At 42.4% G+C, this 22023-nt stretch overlaps 2 protein-coding genes and 1 long non-coding RNA gene across 4 annotated transcripts in view; 2 read left to right on the top strand and 1 right to left on the bottom strand.

The window, feature by feature from the left end:
• The window catches only part of LOC146984789 (uncharacterized), a 364327-nt gene that overhangs the window by 12546 nt on the left and 329758 nt on the right, over positions 1 to 22023 (top strand). The window lies entirely within an intron of this gene.
• Positions 181 to 5463, bottom strand: spata2 (spermatogenesis associated 2). 2 transcript variants are annotated; one of them, XM_085782214.1, is made up of 3 exons: positions 5383 to 5463; positions 3433 to 4284; positions 181 to 2146 (listed from the first exon to the last, which is right to left on the bottom strand). In XM_085782214.1, the coding sequence occupies exons 2-3, from the start codon at positions 3781 to 3783 to the stop codon at positions 791 to 793; spliced, it is 1707 nt and encodes a 568-aa protein (XP_085638340.1). In that variant the 5' UTR covers positions 3784 to 4284; positions 5383 to 5463; the 3' UTR covers positions 181 to 790. The 2 variants fall into 2 exon arrangements, with proteins under 2 accessions (XP_085638340.1, XP_085638341.1); XM_085782215.1 differs by lacking the exon at positions 5383 to 5463 and adding an exon at positions 5343 to 5366.
• Positions 8812 to 14257, top strand: rnf114 (ring finger protein 114). The gene is made up of 6 exons (XM_085782213.1): positions 8812 to 8962; positions 9960 to 10110; positions 10609 to 10715; positions 11457 to 11571; positions 12397 to 12504; positions 12592 to 14257. Exons 1-6 carry the CDS (start codon positions 8826 to 8828, stop codon positions 12655 to 12657), a joined length of 684 nt encoding a protein of 227 aa, XP_085638339.1. The 5' UTR covers positions 8812 to 8825; the 3' UTR covers positions 12658 to 14257.

The following is a 22023-nucleotide window of genomic DNA, read 5'->3' as shown; positions in this document are numbered from 1 at the left end:
CCCTTTTACGATATCTCCCACCCCACACCGACAGACATAAGTTTATATCCCTAAAATCCCAATGCTAGACCTCATGCCCATTTAACAGTCTCACATTGTTCTAGAGAATAGAGATTAAAAATATATACTATTGACTTATTGACTTCCAGTGTACGATTTCTCAGTTTTTCCCTACTACTGTTCAAGTTTAAAAAAAGATCTCTCTCTTTGTCAGAATGCAAGCTCAGAGGTCTTTTCTACACATACATACACACACACATTCACTCACTCACACATATATATATATACACTGTATATATATATGTATATATATATATATATTTATATATTATAGGATTTTTTAGCTGAGAAGTTAGGCAAAGTATATATGTTCATTTGGACGGAATTCATTCAAGATGAGAAGGAATAAACTCTCTTTTCTCTAGTTTCCCTTTTGAGAAGGACAAAATTTGAGGAACTCGGGAAGCGCTACAACATCACATGACTACTCAAGAGCAGGTAGCAAGGTAAAAGGAAGAAGAAATAGATAAAAGGCCTGAACTTGTACAAGGCAGAGAGATGGGCACATGATATGGCTCTCTGTGGCATGTGCATTCCAGGGCCCTACTGACATAAGAGAAAATGTACAAAGTTCAAGAGACTTTTATAGAGAGCAAAATACCATCAGATAAAGGGGCAGGTAGTGAACGAGTTGTTTAAGGGGGAACAGAGCTAAAGCAATAGTGCAAGACTACGCTGCAGGTTAAGGGACGGGACGAGAGGGGAGAAAAAAAAAATCTGTCTGCCTGATTCACCGGTACACCAAGTGAGATATGGTGCCAGATTTAAAGTTAAGCTGATGGTTGGGCACAAAACTGTGCTGGGGATTCTTCCGCGTGCACATATCCTTTGCATACAAACCCATGCACGAGTCACATGACACCTTCGAGCAGTTCACACAGGTGTGTGATGCACCTGGTTTGTTGCAAAACCCGCATCGCGATCCCCCCAAGCTTATCCGGTCACTGCTGCCGCCCTTTGGTGTTGTCAAGGCAACAGACTTGCTTTGAAACAGCTTAGTGGACATGAGGGGTTTTTCCACCATCTGGGGATGCGGATGGGGGTGAGAGTGCGAGTGAGTCAGTGTGAGGGGGTGCGGGTGGAGATGGGAGTGGGAGTGAGTGTTAGAGTAGACGGAGAGCTTTTCTTTGACAGGGATGTATCCATCAAGGGGTCGCGGGGATTTGGGGTGGTAGTCCTGGAGGCCACAGCAAGGGGAGGGGTCCACATCATGGCAGGCAGAACAGAGGATCATGTCACACCTCTGGCAGGAAGCCATAGTGGAGCAGCCGAGTCCACAACCCTGACACTTCACACTACCATGAGCTTTGAGCAGCCAGCTATCCCTCGCATCCCGAGGCTCTCTGGATGGAGGTCGAGACGGGGTCTGCCTTCCTCCCGTCCCACCCACCCCCCTCTCAGTGTACAAGTCAATCTCATCCAAAGAGGACAGGTGGTAGGATGTGTAGGTATCAGCCGGGGGAGGTGACTGAATTGGGAAGAAATCCGCCACAGGGCTGTAGGAAGGTGGAGCGACCACGGAGAAGAGAGATGCCGAGGTGCTGGGCCTGATGATCTCATCCTTCATATCCTCCTCTGCATCCACAAACAGAGGCTCCTTCCTCAGACTCAACGAGGCCTTCAAGACAGGCTTGTTAACCGCCGCGTGCCAGTGACCGGCCCCGTCCGTAACATCCACAGACTTTGACGGCCGGCTACCTCGCCTCAGGTGGTGGGCATGAGGCCTCTCTATATCCAACGGCCGCACAGACAGGCGAGCCATGTCTGCCCCGAGGCTGTCGCGTCTGCGGAGCGCCTCGGCACAGCCGGCCGCATCGTCTCTGCAACCTCTGCGGAGTTCCAGGGCCTCCAGCTCGGAGGCCGAACCGCGGGCCAGAGCCACCACCTCCCCCAGAAGACGACACTCTGCCTGGGCCAAGAAGAGCTCAAACGCCAACTGGCGGAGATGATTTGTGCCTCCCGGGTGCTCCTGCAAATGGAACTGCGAATCGTGGTCACAGGCGTAGCCAATGGTGCGCATTAGAGCCCGGAGTTCAGCATCAGATATGGCAGACTGCAGATTGTACACGTATGGGCCAGTGAAGGTCTAAAAGAGAGAGGAGTTAATCAGCATTAGAGTCAGTCAATTATAAACGCTTGACACAGTAAAGTTAAAATCTATCCTAAAAATAGACAGCGCATGCAATTTCTCTGATACAGGTTTGTTTTCTACAGTATTCACAACCTTTACACATGAAGATCATTTAGGGGGCATGAAAAAATATCAAGCCACACAGAAGCATTTAAAAACAAGACAAGCAATTTATGAGTGGCAGGAGATTACAGAGTACAGTGTTTACTTTGTCATTTTGGTTGCAACGCTTCCTTCTTTTTTTATAACACTATATATGACACCATGGTGTGAGCATGAGCAGAAAATACTCTGACAAAACTAAATGGCAATTTGAGCAAAAATTCCGGCCATTGCTAATGTTGGTCAGCCTTGTAACTTTATTTTTTGGAGAAGATATTAGGTGTTTGATAATCTGTCGAGACAGGCCACATTAAAATCAGAAAGTTAATTTGCAGCTTAGAGCCTACATTTTGAATCTGTAACTATTCTGTAGGATCTCTGTACTTAAGTCAGTGCACTCTTTGTGGGCACTAGCACGGTGACTACAGAGCAGGAGGTTGTGATACTCAGCATTTGTTTCCAATGAAAAAATGTGAAATCTAATATTTAAATTCTAACATGATTAAAATATATTTCAAATTTTCTCAGTTTCCAGGTGTTCATTCTGTCATAAAGAGACTGGGACATCTACGTATGTATGCAGGTATGGTCAACACCAGGCAGAGCCGGCCCAAGGCATAAGCGAACTAAGCACCTGATTGGGGCCCTGTGACTATTGGGGGGCCCCCAAAAGGCAAGTAACTTTTTAAAATTGTAGTGCGTTACTTTTGTCGATCCTTATAGAAACACTGTGTACTTACAAAAAACTTTGATTATTGTTGCATTTCAAATTGTTGTTGCACTTTTCTGTAAAAAATGTAAAAAGCAGATGATGTGTTTACAGTAAATGCATTGTCTGTTGGTTTATTTTGTTACTTTTAGTCGACCTATAGGTGACATTCAGTATCCAAGTACTATATCAATTTGAAGATTAAATTTAAATCAACCCCAGGCTGCACTTTTAGTTAAATTTGGTGCCATTTCAGAATAAAAACCATAGATGGGTACAAACCTGCCAGGATATGATGATTCGTAATGACAGAGTAAAAAATGAAATAGTATTATTGGCAGTAATAGAGGGGGGCCAAAATAAAGATTTTGATTAGGGCCCCATGGAGGCTTGGGCCGGCCCTGACACCAGGTGAAGTTTCCTAACTCACCTTTATACATCTGAACTCCTTCTTCCAAGGAAAGAGCAGGAGGTTGGTGCAGATGGTTTCCAGGGTGTGGAAGGCTCTCTCCAAACTCTTGAGGTTTCCCCCTCTCTGGCAGCGGAGCGAGTTCTCCACCACCTCATAGAAACGCACCATTCGGAAACGCTGTGCTGGGTCTGGCTGGTAGGCCCCGAGTAGAGCCGTGGCTGTGGAGAGCAGGGCCTCACTGTCCTTGTATCTGCTTTTGTCCCCTTCTGGTGCATTCCCAGTCCCTGCGTATTCCCCTCCTTCCTCCAGACGCCTCTCCAGTGCCGTCACATACCTCCGAAACAGGTCCTCTTTTAACTTGGCATCCATTGTCAGTCAGCAGCAGACTATCAGTCAGCTGTTACACTTTTCTGAGAGAGCCTCACCCCTTTTAGCACACCCTGCACCAGGACGCTACATTCAAGCACCATTTTTTGTCACCATTATTCACTGCACACGCTGGCACACACTCAACGTTCAATAACGTTTTGGGAGAGGTGGGAGAGGAATGAGATGATGCGTCCAATCAGCAGCACATCCTCTAAACAAGAGACACGCTTGTCTGGTGCTTCCAGTTGGCGTAGCTAGGCTGCAGCCTGTAGGGATGCCTTCTTATGGGCATCTCTGGTACTGGCTCAATGCCTGACTTGTTTCCAGACAGACAGGCCTATGTCGTGCAAGATGAGGTCAGGAGCAGCTTTTTTGCTTCACACTCTGTTAATGCAGAGTTGTATCTATTCCATAGCTTGGTTTTCAGCATGTGCAGAGTTCAAGGTCACTCATCGTGAAGAAACATTCATGCCGGTCTGATTCTTCTGCACCGTCCCCCAGCTGTAATGACACAAAAGGGCATTAAAGATATGGAAATCTCCCAGTCTGACGCACACAAAGACACAAGGAAACTTGAGCCAAATGACTTTCTTGTGATACAGTCAAAAAATAACAGTTCACATGCTGCAACCATCATTAAATCATGTTTTTTTTATATATATATAAATCCTACAGCTGAGTAAAAGGATGTATAGCCATCACAGAGTCAGTGCTCTGGGTGGGATGATGTGAGGATGTGGACTATTTCATGTCGGTCGTCCCGCTTACAGTTTGGACTGATAAATAATCATAGTGTGTGGACATCACAGTGTAGAAGACCAAGGAAAACATAGTGAACATGACATTAATCGGCGACTAAACTGTTGACAAACGTGTTCGTCCCTTTGGTCTGGCGCTTCAGCTTGCGCCAGTGACTATATATATATAAGCTACTACGTTACGGGGAGTGTGAGTGACCCATGGTAACCTGCATTTAGCATTAGTTAGCTTGAAGTTAAGACCGCAATATTAACCGTAAGCCTAAAATCTGCTACCGGGGCTTGAACCACAGAAGAGGAAGGGCTGTGTTTCCCGTTCACCCCCCTCTGTGAGCTATCCGGCTCTTCCACTTACCCACACACACACATCAACCTTAGGAAGCAGCATCCGTTTAGCGAGCATAGCATAGCATAGCCTTAGCTAACAACATCAGCATGCCTTACTACTGCGCATTAAACGCAACACAGTCCGCCCACCCCCAAACAACGTCGGTAGTGAGAGAAACAGTCTGAGGACAGCCCATATATGAATTCTTCCTAACTCTCAAACCCGACAACACCCCGATTCCGTGACTGGCATGACCCCCCCCCCCCCCCCCAGCTGAGCACAGGCTAACACAGTGAACGCCCATTTCTGCGCAGCTGGCTAGCTAACAATTGCTTCAGCTAGCAGGGCGGTCCATCGCTTGATAGAAATATTTGGAGATGATTTTAGGTTCAGTTTTAAAAAATATACAGTACAAATCATAGCGCGACTCCTACGCGACCACGTCTGATTCTGATTAAACTGAGAGGTCGCACCGTTTTGTGAAGAGAAACATCAGCCGCCCGCACATCTTACCTTTAACAAGTGCTAGCTGGTGGCTAGCTACGCCTCCTCAACTGGAGGAAATTCCCATCGACACAACGCGCATGCGCTCGGTTCTTCTGACAGTTCATCAGCATCAGGGACCCACGTGCTGAGGAGGAAGGGATGCAGACTACAGCCCACCGTCCACATCACCACCACTATTGCATGGGCGAACAATATGTTTGATGATAATAATAATAATAATAGTTCAACCTCCACAACATGTAGTCATTTGTCCACATCATAGTAGCAGTTTCTCCTTCCTCTGAACAAATTGCAAATGCTTTTGGACATGTATCAGTTGCTCTCATACAATTATCTGCTGTTTTACAACATTATCATTTGTTTATGTCATGTCAGTCAAAATGAACTATAGCACTGTGAATTCAATTATTCAAACATTTACAGTAAGGAACAGCAGGTATGTATTCAGCACTAAACAATCTGCACTGCTGTCATTGTGTCAGGCATTACTGTAAGATACAGTGGGACAAGAACTTTTTTACATTTACATTTAGACTTACACGGTACTGCACTACAGCATTTTATAAGTAGGAAGCACTTTGACAGTATTGTACACTACAGTAATAATGGTTGATGCAGTAGGCATGTACTATACATTACTGTAATTTTACTCTGCATCACATAGGATTACAAGACAACCTCACAGAGGTGGAAGAGACTGAGCCCATTGCAAACAATGGCATAAGGTTGAAAGAGATACAATGTAAGGATGACATTACTGTATCTTTGGGAATATTGAATCTGTTTCAATCGCTACAATTGACAGAGTGATGTAGATGAAAATGTGACTTTTGAGCAAGTGACGTGCTTTTGCAGGTCATCCACTAGGTTTTGCAGTTTGCAATAATTGTTCTGAGAAATGCACTAATTGTTGTGCAAATGTTAAGAGTGATGTGAGAAAAGCACCAAAGCGACTGAGAAAAACTGTAATAATAATAATAATAATAATAATAATAATAATAATAATAATAATAATAATAATAAATGATAATAATAATACATTTTATTTGTAATGCACTTTACATTTTTATCAAAAAATGTCAAAGTGCTATAGGCAATTGTAGTAGGCTAAAACAGAATTTAGAGCAATCAAAGACAGTTATCAAAAAAAAAAGACACAATTACAATTCTTTTTTTTCTTTCTTTTTTTAAAGGTAGCCTACGTTTTGAGATAGATAGATAGATAGATAGATAGATAGATAGATAGATAGATAGATAGATAGATAGATAGATAGATAGATAGATAGATAGATATTATTATTATTAATCTTTATTTATGACACAAGCGGTCCATATCAACAACAACAACAGACATGTTAAAACAAATTTAAGAAGGAGAGAGAGAAGTTAGATAGATAGATAGATAGATAGATAGATAGATAGATAGATAGATAGATAGATAGATAGATAGATAGATAGATAGATAGATAGATAGATAGATAGATATAGATAGATAGATCGATGAGTTTATTTGTCCTTTCCAAGGAAAATTGTTTTCACCATTTTGTACATAGCGGCCTCGAGAAGTGCAACTTACATACATTAACATACATTCGCACATTTCATACACCTCAATTACATAGAGACATAAGAACATAAAAAAAAAACATTAAAAAAAAACATGAGACATAAGACCCCGCACCCCACATTTACATGTGCATGTGGGGTGCGGGGTCTTGTCTCATGTTTATGACCCTTTTTTTTCTTTAAATGATCAGCCGTCTGCGGAGCCCTCAGATGTTCTGGGAGGGTGGTCCACATTCATGGAGGCAGAGGAGCAGAACTGGGCTCGGACTCTTAGTTCTGGGGGAGAAACTGTGTATGGCTTGTGTATGTCAAATGTTTGGGAGACAAACATGTGATGACATTAGTGCAGTATTATGTCCCTTTATAACTTGCTAAAGTGTATTGCTGTGACTATCCCTTCTCTCTCCATGTCAATAATCCAGAGATCAGACGCATCAGTTGCAGGACTTCTTAGTCCTTTAATCTCTATCTGATAACAGAAACTTCCAGCTGGTAACAACTTTTAGGAAACTATAATGGCTTGATCTAGTTTTTTGATTTTGAAATTGTCTTAACAATCATTTCAATAGGCTATGCTCCAAATTCAGATCCTACCAACAGTCAGTAGCCTATAATCTGTAAAGATAAACTCAGTTGAATAGCAATATGGAACGGTCAGCAGTTCCAGCTTTTCCAATGCAATGATTTGTTTTTTCTATGTTGTCTTATTGCAGTTATTTTGGGCAGTAGAGTCAAATAGCCACTCTACTGGGCAACTTTGACAAATCATTTTATTGATCAGTCAACCAGAATATTAAAATTATTACAGTGGTTGTTCACAGTTTTTATCAGCAATGGGAAAATAATTACATTTTGTAGTTTGCTACATTTTAGAAATAAATAGCTATCACACCACTACATTTATTTTTACAGACAAGGTTACACTAACACTTCCTCCATGCTGCTGCTGACCTTGCAAATAATTTAGTAGCCTAGACTTCTCAAATCAATCAATCAATCAATCAATCAATCAATCAATCAATCAATCAATCAATCAATCAATCAGGCTTTATTTGTATAGCACTTTTCATGCCCATGGCAGCTCAAAGTGCTTTACATGTTAAAAACAAACAATATAGGGGACACATACTGGGAGACATAGGGAACACATGTTAGGGAGACATACATAGATTCGCAAACACATACACATTCATACAATAATTTTAGAACAATGGACTTTATCGGGGAAACGCTATCTAATACTCACTCATTTGCAGTGGGGAAAACACTAGATAAAATGAAGTAAAATAAATAAAATTGAGAAGACGAAAAAGACACTAGGTAAAATGAAATAAGATAGATAGAATGAGAAGATAAGAGAGATACTAGATCAAATGAGGTAAAATAGATAAAAAGAGAAGACCAGAAAGACACTAAGTAAAAATAGGCAGGTGTAGTGGGATAAAATAGAGAAAAGAATGGGTGAGTTAAAATAGAATAAAAAAGATAATGATAGTAAACTAATAAATAAGATAAATTAAATTAAATGCATGTTTCAGAATAATAGAAATAGTATGAATCAGTTAAAAGCAAGGCTAAAAAGGTATAGGTCTGCAGTTTGCTTTTAAAAATGTCCAGATTCTCTGCTCTCCTCAAGTCCTCAGGCAGTGTATAAAGGTTGTGTATTTTTCTTAGTTCACTAGCCTACTTAAGTAAATAAAGTGCCACTTCCTCCCCACCCCTTTGTTTTTATAAAAAAAATAATAATACTAATTTGCGGCTGTTATCAGTGTTGTTATTGTGAGCCGTGACTCCGCCCTCGCGCTTTTAAAGCACAAGCAGGCGCCGCTGACGTCGACACCGGGACGGTCGGTGGGGGGCCGTCGTCTCACTAAAGAAAAGAAATGGCGATGCTCGGAGGGTTTAGCGCAGCACAGCACAAGAAAAACGTCTCTGACGGGAGCGGCGACGTGTCGGAGTTCGTCTGTCCGGTCTGCCTGGAGATTTTCGACAGTCCCGTGAAGACACAATGCGGCCATACGTGAGTATTTAGCGTTTTTTACCCGATTGTCCCCCCCTCCACCAGCGTCTGCCACCAGCGATGCAGCCCTACGAGCTAAAAATACTCGCGGACGCTGTCTGTTTTTAAAGGTGTCGTGCACCAGACTCTTAAAGCGCACACCGAGCTTGTGCCTGCTTCTGTTGTGATGCTGTAATTTCATTTCGCTCGCATGAATTTTCGCTAAGAACTAGTGCCCAGCTCGCTAAATCAGTTTCAGTTTTGTTTACATCAAAGAGGAGGCCTCACCTGGGAGTTGTAGTTTCCATCGCTATTGCCTCAACTTGTCAAGTCACTCGGTAGGACTACAAGTCCCTGCGCCCTCTTGAGGTGGGGACTTTCCATCTGATTTACAGGAAGCTCTTGTCAGGGACTTCACAGGGATATTGTAGCAAACGGCGGTATCCAGTTTCTCTGGTCTGACGCGGTGTTTTAATTGCAGTCTATAAATAAAAGAAATAGGCTACCTGAGTCAACTTCCCTCACATCAGCAGAGGTCAAATTAAAGTAGATCACATGTGCTTCTGTTTCCTGGTTTCAGGAGAAGTTCAGGTGCATGCTGTGCATCACATCACATCACATCACATTATGAGTTCAGACTTTAATAAGGTTTAGTCTGTTCCTGGATATTTCACCTAGTAGGCTATAGTCTACAACAAGCAGAAACCAGGAGGCAGTGAGATGGTGCAAAATGTATTCTTTATATTCTTATACTATATGTTGTTATCGTCACTGTGTGTCTGTGTAATGCTGCTGCTGCACTGTAATTTCCCAGATTGGGATCAATAAAGTCTATCTATCTATCTATCTAAATTAAAAGCACACAGATGATCAGAAACCTGGTTTCTCATGTTCTGTGTAAACATCAAATTTCCCAGTATCAAAACAAGAAAGAGACTCAAACCCCATACAGTATGTAAATGTCAACATGCTCAACTTGTTCATCAATCATCAAATTCCTTCTCCCTTCTCTGGTCAGGTTTTGCCAGAGTTGTCTGCAGGAGTGTTTGCGTCCACAGAAGCCTGTTTGTGCTGTATGTAGGGCCTCGCTGGGCCACTGGACTAAAGCTGCTGAATTAGAGGCCGTCATCCAATCATCCGTGGCAGCGTGCAAGGGGTGTGGAGCTCAGGTATGACTACAAAAGCTCACACGGTGTCCTTTGCTTATTTGTGCTCTGTTGGGTTTTTGGATACATGGGTGTAGTAATGGTTTAGACAGATCACTCGAGTACGGCGAGAATCATTATCACAATGATTTTCCTAAATATTGAGGTCACCATAATTTAACGTGATTACTCGTTAACTTTGGAAATGCCGTGCATTTGTTGACCCAATTTTGAAACAAAAAGCATTGTGTCTATGTAGTCATTCTGGTTTAACATGATAAAGGTTGCGGTATCTGACTGTGGGATTGCAACCAAACAGAGCGGGGCCTTTATACTGAAAGTTTCTGAACCAGCAAACTGCTCAAGATGACACACACTTGCATTATGTTGCTATCATACACCAGAACATGGGGGTAGGAGGGTTGAAAGAGCAGAGTTGAAATCACAAACCTGAGTCAACAATCACATGATGCAGGTCATGTAGAGGTGGTTACTGACATGACATGTTCTCTCACTTTTCAGATTGGCCTTTCTCAGATGAGAGGCCACACAGCCGCTTGTTCAAAATACCAGGACTACATTGAGGAGGGTGTTAGGACCACTGCCCAGACCCAGCCTGCCATCATTAGGTGAAATAGAGCATGAATAAGAAATAAAAATGACTCGGTCACTGTTGTTCACGCAATAAATGCTCAATATTTTATATGAGCAGGCTGCACAGTGGGACATTTCTGGACACTTCTTGCAACATAAACACAAATTTACTGTCATTGAGCTGTAAGAACGCATCATGTTGTTCTCACCTTCATCAGTCCAGTCTGATCTTACCAAAGAGATATGAGCATTAAACCCATATTCTCCCACTTTAGTTACGTATGCTCCATTAAACTACCTCATTCCTCATCCCTCTGTTAACAAATCAGTCATCCTGCAGGGTGAAGCCGATAAGTGTACCTCTGCAAAGCAAAACACAGTGGTAATGGATTATTGGTTTTTCTTAGCCCACTGCACAGGCTGAATTGCCATTTCGTTTTCACTTGGAAATACAGCAAATTCTGAGGAACATGCATTTCTAGTGTGAATGTCCTTACTAATTAGATTGTGGCCTTTATTGTTCATTTTCATCCGGTTTGTTGAATTGATTAAGAAATGGCACCACTTTGCTGTGAGACAGCGTTTTAAATCCAGAAAACCCAGAAAAGTTTTATTTTAGAATGTGGATATCTTCAATATGTCATGTTATCAATATTATATTGATATTTTAACCAATATAATGGTTAATACCATGTGATCCATTGTGCATCAAATACAGAATCCATGGCATGATGTATTTCATAATTTATTCTTTTTAATTGGTTTCTTTCCCACAGTCCAGTGCCAAATCGCTACACCTTCACCTGCCCCTACTGCAACTGCCAGAACCTCGATCAGGACGGACTGGTTGAACACTGTACTTCCCAGCATGCTCGAGACACACGTCAAGTAGTAAGACATCTGCTTTTCTTTGTAATTCCACCGATTCTGGGATTACACATCATCAGGGCCGGCCCTAGGATTTTGGTGGCCCCCTAAACAAGATTTTTGTTTGTGGCCCTGCACTCTAAAGCGCAAACACCAAATCACTGGTTAAAACTGAATACAGACGTGTTTATGCCCTCTGAGGTTTGAGGCCATTTTCTCGACTTTTACATATTTTCTTAAATGTATCTTTTTAAGATACTTGCAGGTGTAACAATACTCAAGTGTTTTATGTCTAAATATTAGAACCTCCGCTGTAAGCACACTGAGGCCAGTTTGTCCTAGAACACTGTAGAAAGAAATAATTTAGGCCAAATGCTGGAAATTTGAGGTCTGCTTTTTGAAAAATGTCAAATCCCTTGTGAAAACACAGCTTCAGTCATGAGAATGAACTATTTTGGTGCTTGAAATAGGATATGAATACAGTAATAGATACGTGTAGAAAACAAGTCTAAAATGAAATTTTGTAAGATTGCTTTTTGAGCATAAATGTTGTCATTCTGCCGTTCTATTTTCACCAAATGTCTCAAATGTGAGATAAAAGAAGCTGAATATTGACTTCACATTACATATAAAGCTCATAGCGTGCGTGTGCAGACCTCAGGATGTTTAAATGACTTGATGAACCCCGGTACCTTTCTGATCATGTGGCCCCCCACCTAACGGCTGTGGCCCTAAACAACCGCATAGAGGGTTTATGCCAGCGGCCAGCCCTGCACATCATATCTGGATGTAAACATGGTAAATATGTTGTTCCCTAATGTTTGTATTTGTCTCTCTTTGTCTGCTCAGGTATGCCCCATCTGTGCCTCAATGCCTTGGGGGGACCCTAACTACAGGAGTGCTGACTTTTTCCAGCACCTGAAGATCAGACATACCTTCTCCTATGATACCTTTGTTGTAGGTTGAGGCCCTAAACACTATATCAAGTTTATTTTTTTATGTTATAGATGAATGAACTTATGTTGCGTCTGATTTTATTTTCAGGACTACTCCACAGATGAGCACACTATGATCCAGGAGGCTCTACAACGCTCCCTATTGGACAACTGAAGTGTGAGGAACAATCCACCAGGGGAGAAACCGAGTAAAAGTGAGGGGGAGATGCTGATGTAAAGTCTTGGGAAGACACAATACCACACTCTTTCATCATACATCCATCATGCGGATGGTGGTACTGCATTACTATGCGTAATCAGTTTCACTTGGAATTGATATTGTAACTATGAATCTATAGGTTTATTATTCAGATAATAAATCACGCAATATGGTTAATAAAAGCATATTGTACTGTCTGATTTAGGAGTGCTACTGTGTTTCTGGTGTGATAATCTCTTATCTTCCCCCAGTTGAGTCTGTAGATTTAATAGTTTGTTGAATATCTACTAAACTATGTTTATTAAGCTGTTCCTTCATTTATGACATGGTGTCATATAGCCAAAAACTTCCAAAGTTTTAATTAAAATTCCCTGTTGTCAATACTTGATGTTATAAAAGGGTTTGACCACTAGGTGGCTAACTATTGCCAGCAAACAACAAACTTCACTCGGTGAAGTCATCGGTCCAGTAACGTTAACAATAATATATAATAACCTACTCGAGTGACAATGCATGTTTACTCTAAAAAGAGGGGGGTTGTTTTGTTTTTTTGTTCCGGAGTTTATTAGCAGATGTGTTTTTTTATGCTGTTCCTGGGTGAAGTGTGCGTGAGAGAGAGTTTGTGTTTGTTCTGTTTTCAGAGATCTACTGGAAAGAATAAATAATTCGAGGGTCAAACAAAGCCAGAGATGGCTGTTTGCTTTATTGTAATGTTTCTCCCTTATGTCTTTGTGCCTGCTGGTAGATCTTGTGTCTGACTTCCAAAACTCATAGGGCTAATACTTCATCCAGTCAACCAAAACATGCAAAGTAGGGAAACATCAGTGTAAGAGGGCAGTTCTGTGATTTTTCTTTTTTTTTTTTTCTTTTTCATTCATGTGGCAACAAATTCTTTGCATGTTTCTAGCCATAGGAGGGCAGTAGAGTTCCACCGTTCTCTGGCCATCCATGACAGCAGCTGACCCTGACCAGCCTCCTGGCTCTGTTGCAAGGCATAATTTAACACAGATTTCATTCTATAAATGTTCTTTACTCAATGTGTTGTTCTCCAACGTTTAGCGTTTAACTGGGTTTTTGTTTAAATGCAGCATGCAAAAATATTACAGGTCTTTAAACACTGGTAATCAGAATAACCATAACTTCACTTTTTAGATAGTTGATGACACAATGTGACCCAACAGCAATGTACTGCTCATGCCCAGTGTCTTCAAAAAAAAAGAAGAAAAAAAAACTGTTTGTTTTTCCTGATTTTCCTGTTTCTTAACATCACTGCCAACAGTTCTGAAAAAAAAATCACCATAGTTATTTGTATGCTTCCAAATCCTGGCAGCATGTGAAGTAACAAGAAATGTGTTTGACTGCTTGATTTTTTGCTGGATGTTTTTGTTTTGGGTGTTATCTTGTGAATTGTGTCTATTACTTTACATCAATGTTGTTTTTCAGCGAGTTGTAATCTTCACAAATCAACCATATACAGTTGTTCAAATCTTCACACAGTTGCATTGCATTTGTCTTCTACCAACAGGTAAATAAAACTGCATACACCCAGATCAAAGTAGCTCTAGAGCAGAACCTTAATGCCTCTTCACGTAGTCTTTGGTGCCACTTTGGCCTAGATGTTCATTTTTCTCTCCAGTAAAAAGTGTAATAATTTTGTATGTGTGTCTCATGTATATTGACCTTTTTTTTCTTTCTCAATATATCTTTCATTCTCTTTTGTCAGCCCTATTGTCAGGGGGTGCTAAATCCTGATAAATTAAAGCTCTTTAATTATTTAAACCCTGGCCCCAGAAATCAGGCGGAGTGATTTATACCTGTGTGTATGAGACTTGTGGGGGAAGAAACAACACTCACTGCTTTGATGGATGACCACTGTGTGTGTCTGTGTGCATGCGTGTGCGTCTGGTTGTGCGTGTGTATATAGGTACAATCACAAGGAAGGTATGTGCAGGATGCATCAGTTGAAATTTTGGATTTGCACAGCTGTCATAATCAAGCATTGGGCGCAGCTGTGTTTTATTGAAAAGAGCTAAAGTAACAGTGGGATGTACTATATAAAGCATCCTCTCTGCAAACCTTTGTTCATGTATTAGAAATCAGGGCAATGCTATGTCACACCAACAATGATCTTGCCATGTGATTCTGCATGTATTTGAATGTGTGTTAAGTTTATGATGAAACTTAGGCCCTTCGGTGTACATTGTCCACAGGGAGAGAAATCCCTCTCATCTCTGTTCTTTCCTTTGTGTGCTCCTTGTATCTGTAATTACTGTAGCTAAATTATATTACAGTTTCTCACCTTGCTCTACGGAGAATCTCACCCACCAAACTTCTTGATGTAGTCCCCCCTTTCTTCTCTTTTCTTCTCTTTATCCCCCCTCCTCCCCGATCAGCTTTTTGCTCCTGGCAGATAGAGGAGAGATGTTAGCTGTGAGAGAACTAACGAGATACTCTAGTGCTTCTGGGCAGGAAGGAAGTCGAGCCGAAAAACATGGCAGAGAGAAGTCTTTCTTGTCTGTTTGGTGGCGGTGCTAAAAAAAAAAAAAAAGGGGGAGAGGGGGGCCAAGGTGGGGAATAGGAATAGGAAGAAAGAGAGGGAAAAGGGGAAGAGAAGTGAACATATTGAATAAAAATTTCATAAAGTTCAGCATGTGGTTTCTTTGATGCGAGCAATAGATGGTGTGTGCAGTCTGCAGGCTCTGTGGAGGCAGCAATTAATGCTACATGTGCCCAAAGGCACACTGCGAGAGTCGTGGGGACGGTGGCTTGTTTTAGAAGTGTGTCGCACCATCACTCTACCCAAGACACCCCTTCACCAGCCCTTCTGTTTTCTTTTAATGTATTGTAAACCTCTTCCACCTAAGTCTCTTGTGATGATGATTGAAATCCAGCGTCCCTGAACTGTAAGTTGATGCCTGTTGTTGGCTGTCTAAACCAATAATCACCAAGACATTTGAACAGTCACAGATAAAACTACCAGATGTTCTGTCAATATTTTTGTAATAATGTTGAAGCTGCATCCTTTTAAGTCATGAGTCAGAGCCCAGCGCCACCCACATTCATTGACTCCTCTCTGTCTGTCTGCTTGAGTTTTTGGCAGCGGTCTGAAAGTATTTCCTGTTGGACCGTGTCCAGAGAGATGGTCTCCTTTCAAATCCATCATGAAATGCAGCGTATCTGCAGTCAGTGACTGAGGGATTAGGATGACTGACTCCTATCCATCACCTTTTCCTTTTGGTAGAAGAATACTGAACATGAAAAAAGGGGCTGTGCATCTGTGTTTATTAAAATAGTTTTGTGTCACCCCGTGCGATACACAAATAGTGACAAGAGATAGGAACTCCTCAAATGCCTAGAAAGTTGGTTCTCTTTTGGTCTAGCTCCCTCTAGTTTTGCTGAGGCAGGTATCTGTGATGAGGTGTGGGGCGTGTGAGAAGAGCGCTGGGAGTTTGTTCACCGTAAAATTCCTCAAAGTCAGGAGAAACAGGAAGAGCGGGAATCCTGCCACCCGGGCACTGCAGCTCGGCAGGCCAGTTCTCTCAAATGTTTGAACAGAAAGTGCCAGTGGGCTTCCCCGACATCAATACTGGTTCTACACCAACTCTTCTTCCGCTTTTAAACTCTTAACAACCGACCCCCTACCCCAGCCAGACACACACACACACACACACTTCTTGTGTTGCTAGCCTAAGAGCAATGAGTGTTAACTTTGATTTTATAATGCCTGCAACCAATTTGGCCCTGTATCAGCTGAAATGAAACTTGCACATCTTGCGTGTGTGTGTGCGCGTGTGAGTGCATCTATTTTCGGGATCTCTAAAATCTGACTTCTGCCAATATTAAACCAGAGGGCTCAGAACTGCAGGGACAACAAAGTTTTATTTACTCTTGTCTGTTCTACATCACATGCAGAATATTTGGAGGAGGAGAATAATGATGATTTGATCAGTTTTGTATAAATCCAAACATGGGACTTAAATTTCTTCTTGAAGCTGCTGTTGGTGACTCCATGTAAATAATGTGGAAGTGGAACTCCTCACATCAGTTTTAGGAGCGTTTCAAAAAGCTTGGAAAGTTCTCCAAAATCACTATTTCTGCAGAAATATTCTCCTGGAAGTGAAAATGAATATGAAACACATTGATATAACTATCAGGAGAATTGCTAATCATTGGGTGCTCATTTATTTATTTATTTATTTGAAACCCACACAGCCACTGTACTAATATTTGAAAGTTAGGCCCTCTAAGGTGTAAACGAGGGTGGGGGGTATGAAGCCTCTGGTGTACGCGTTGTGTGTGTGTGCGTGTGCTTGGGTCACAATGGAATAGCAGACCAAGTGGGGCGAATGGATCTAAATATTCTCCCCTCCCTTTTTGTCCCCCTGTAGACCAACTAAGATGTGTGTGTGGAAGAGAGTGAGGCCCAAGGCTATTATTCTCCCATTAATTTTTCCATTTGAAATCAAACCTCAGTGGGCGTGCATGAGGGAATCAAAGGAGGCGGAGGCGGAGGGGGTGTGGTGGGGGGGACTAAAGTGGGCATAACCTATGAGGATTGGGGGGGTGTAATGTTGGTTGTAGCAGCGTTAATGTCCAACAGGGGAGGCAATTTCACTTTCAAAGGAGTCCTCTTTACTTGTGAGACTGTCTCCCTGTCTCTTCCTTGTCCAGCAAAACCCTGAGGGAAAACTGCTCGTTATTAAGATATAAAACCGCACAGTTATGAGAATGGTTGAGGTCATACAGTTTCTGCTTTGACTAGTTGAAGGGGGAAAAAAAAAAAAAAAAACATCAAGCTGATGGTTTTATCTTCCTATCCAGCTCTTGCTGACACACAGGTACATGAACAATACACTGAACTCACTCTGTGTTGGTGCAAATATTCTCATTTTACTTGTCTTTACTTGACACTTTCTGCAACAAAAACTTTCAGTCCATTCAGGAAATCTTTCATCCTCACATTCCTCAGCTACACATAGGCCTACATTATAGAGAAGACCTGTTAACCTTAAATCCTGTTCCACACCTACCTACCCACACAAACACGCACCTCCTCTACCTCGCAGTTCCTTTTCAAGTCTCCTTCCAATTCCAATCACTCCTCTCCACCCTGTTTCAACCCCCCTCTTTGAAAAAAAAACGCCAGTGCTTGCTAATCTGTCAATCAGATGTTGTCCTGTTGTGGCGATGATGGGGGTCCGTGATGGTGGGCCATGCACCTCCAGCGGCTCAGAGCGGCTCGATGATTAACCAGGCAGGTAGCGATTCAAACTGCTGACAGCAGAAACACACTGACAGCTGATTTGGAAGACAATGGTCCCGCTCCCTCTACTTAACTTGTCATGGCAGTCAAAGCACCCTCTCTATTAACTTCTGACGTATCTGGAGAGATGGAGGGAAACACTCATTTAATGCATTGCGCTCATATAGTATATGAACATATTCACACAGGAACAAACACATGTAAAAACAGACCTACAGTTTGTCCTCAGAAGTTCTGATGAACGGCCTCAGTGTGGGTTCAAACAGAGCTTCTTGAAAGTGAAGAACAGTATAACATTATTCAAGTACTATAGGTGGTTGTTGTGATATTAATGTGAAAGGCTTATGGGAAACATCACCAGATGTTTCGTCAGTATATATATGCAGAACTGAGGGCTGTTCAGTCTTCTGTCAGAGCTACAGCAGCACACAAACACAAAACCCAACACCGCCTTGTCTCTCAGATTAATAGTCCAACACTTCCCAATTATTAACCGCCTCTGCAGTGTACCATTCATATTCAGTGCTATTTACCTCCCTCCACTTCCTGTCCTTTGTGTCTTGTGTCTTTACAGGAGGGAACGGACGACGCAGGCAGATCTGTCAAAACAGCAGCAGCCCCCCGACCACCAGTGGCTGCCCGTAGACAGCCGTCCATACACCTCTGGTCCCTCCTCAGCTCAATGAGTAACTAAGCTGCAGGTACTGAATCAAACTGCTGACAAGCATGTGGAGGGGGGTGGATGGGTGGGGAGATGGGGGCTGTGTAGGTGGATAGATAGAAAAGGAGGGGAGGATGAAGATGACAATGGCATCATTTTATATCCCACCTTGGTGATGTAACCTTTAACTTTGCAAGAAAAAGAAAAAAAGAGAAGATGTGTCTGTGTCTTGTGAGTCCAGGCTCAGTCTCACGGTTTCTTTTTTCCCCTCATTTCTCCCTCTCACTCTCTAAGTGGCTTCGTTTGATGGGCTGTCCCTCTCTCTCATCTTGTCTTCTTAGACAGATGAGTGCTGTCAGCGCTGCCATCACTGCCCAGCTAAACATTAATGACTCTCTTGCCTGACAAGTGTTGGCGGGGCAGAGGAGAGGTGAAAGGGGGACGCCTCTGGACAAAACCAGGGATGAAAAGGAGCAGTGACGGCTTTATCTGCTTGACAGATTCTCCTTTGTGTCTCTGAACTTGCGTATATGTATGTGTGCCATCAGCAGATTCTTGGCTCGACATGACGGTTTTATTGCCCTGTTTTCCCTTGTCTCTGAGGAGATGGACCTCTTTGTGTTCCAATTGCCCCTCATCCTTCCTCCTGGCATTGCTGACATTCCTTCAAGTTTCTGTGCATGTGTGAGTCTATGTGTGTGTGTGCGTTTATCTGTGCTACTTATTTGTAGGTTTTCACGTGTGTTTAGCTCACAGCCCTGTGTGCGTTTCTTGGAGAGAACATCCTGGACTTTGATGTTGGCAGTGGTGATGCTGGTGATGGCAGGTCACAGGGAAGAGGCATCCCAGAGGGACGGGTAGTGAGAGGAGAAGAGGATGGGGAGAGGAGAGGAGGGGGAAGCTAAGGCCTCCGCTTGTGGTAGAGTCAATGTAATCTGTGGGTTTAGAGGTTGAAAAAAAAATACACAACTACAATGTCACATTCAGTTTTCTCCAACGTGATATAATCGCCCTCTGGAATAGTTCCTCTTCTTCTCCTTCCACGGTTCTGCTTCCTACTGCACCCACTTTTTCCTCCATACTTTCACTGGTCTGTGTCTCTGTCTCGCTCTCCATGTTGTCACTCAGGCCTATGGCCTCTTTCCCTCTTCTCTCTTTTGAATTATTAACTCCCCAGCTCAGGGGAGTGAATAGGTACTGCTGAGTAGACACAGCACAGATCCGGCATCACATTGCCCACATTTCGGAAATCCGTCCATTTAGGGGGATTACATTGCGGCTCTCATCACCCCCCTACCCCATACGCACTCAAACACATATCTAAACACATGCTTTTGAAGTTGCGCAGAGCCTTCTGTTATTATGAACAGCTGATAGCTGGACAGTGATAAACAGATAAACAGACAAGTGGTTCTATCTTCCTGGCAGCATTCCTTTACTGTAGAGCTGCAGGCCTCCTGTGGTGCAGCCGCCCACTCTCCTGGCTTACTTCTCCCCAGGCAGCCTCTATCTCCTCTGGATTCCCGGAGCAATGATTAACCCTGGTTCTGATCAATGCTTCTGCTGACTCTGATACATCACTGGATCCTTGCAGCTGCCATGTAAAGGAAGCGTCAACTCTGCACCGCTCATGACAGAGCATGGCCACTCCATCACACAGACACACACATGCACACACAAGGGGGGGGGGCAAAATAACAGGAACACCTGATAATCCCATGCAATTCAGTCTAATAGTCCTGCTATAAATACTACTGCCGTGACGTTTATAATTGTCAGTTTTAGTGAGCTGTATTGGAGAGGAGTGTATTGATTTCTTAAGTGCGTTTGTACTGGACTATATTATATATTAAGGTGTTGATCTTACTTTGCCTTACCCTTGAATAAGTGCATTATATTTTAGCCATGCACCGTATGTAACACAAATAATAATACAAAGAATTGTGTAAAAATAGGATGTTGTACAGAACACATGTTGAATTTTATTTTTTTCCCCTGTGTAAGCAGTTTAGGGGGACTGACCTAAAGGGAGGTGAAGAGAATGAGATAAACATAGCAACAGAAGAATAAAATGAAAGGAGGAACGAAGCGAAACATCGGCATCGCTCATCACCCAGTGGTGCTTTACCTCGACAGCAGGGGGAAGCCCTGATTTCCTGAAGATGACAGGAAGCACAATAGCAGAGTGTTCTGTCAGCACATCCTACTCACAGAGCCAGGTTAATGATTCTGTAGCCACAGCTGAGATGGAGAGAGGGATGAGCAGAGGGAGGAACAGAGAGGAAAAAGAGGTGGAGGTGGCTGGCATTCAGCTACACTAAGGCCGTCATTACAGCTGCATTAGGAATGATGGTGTGTTTTTGTCATTTTAATTACCTTTAATCTGATCTCTTCATACCCGGGCCGTTCGTTAATGAGGCAGAACAAAAACTACATGTCACACATGTTTAGCATGCATCCACGCTATCAGTCATACAGCTAACACGGCACCATAGTTACAGTGAGAAAAGCTCTTCCCTCACATATGAGTTCTGCATCTCAGCAGAAAATAACTCAGTGAGGAACAAGAACAATAAAGGTTGAAAGCGCACATATCCATCAGTGTGCAACATACACACCTTACTTGTGATTTTTTTGCCTCATAAAGACAGAAACTGTCCCTTTAAAAGTTTTATTACATCAGAAAAAGAGCAACTTTTCAGTCTTTCAGCCTCTGTACCTGACAGAGTCGAATTGGCTTGAAAAGCTTGAAAATATCAAACCTTTTATTATGTAATAAAATATAAAGGCCTTGGACGGCACAAACCACTGCAACAAACTATACGCAGCAATGACATTTAATATTAAAATTTACTGTCAATATCATAGTGATGCACAGAATTAATATTATACATTTGGCAAAATGGTTTTGAGATAGTCTTTATCTTTCAATCTTGTACATGACAAGTAGCAGCCAAAAAGTTCACTAAGTGTTTATCATTAAGATCCTGTATAATACTTTGTGATAAAATAGCTCACTGCCTTTGCCATAGACATACTGGTGGTTATTGTCTTTGTCTTTAATGAAATTCAGTAATGTTATATTTTGAATTTATATACTTTATGATTTGGTACCTGACTGGCAGACACAGGAAATCCTCAGTTGAAACAACTGTAAGAGTGGAGGGGTGGCAAGGGGGGCCGAGAGTCCCTCCTCCCTTCGTCTCTATACCAGGACTTGGTTAAAGTATTAACCAACTGCTGCTTAACAATATTGCTGACTGGTGTGTGGAAACAGGAGGGATCAAAGTTATCATGTAGAAGAGAAAGGCGCCTTTCACTGGGCCCATACAGCCTGTCCACTCCATCTTACCAGCCCATTCAGAGCAGCTACACAGAGCAACACTCGAGACACTCC

This window comes from Trachurus japonicus, chromosome 7 (assembly GCF_045865225.1).
Source record: "Trachurus japonicus isolate A0001 chromosome 7, Traja_1.0".
In the NCBI taxonomy this organism is placed as follows: domain Eukaryota; kingdom Metazoa; phylum Chordata; class Actinopteri; order Carangiformes; family Carangidae; genus Trachurus; species Trachurus japonicus.
Note: the sequence above shows the minus strand (reverse complement) of the source record. Positions and strands in the feature narration are given on the sequence as shown.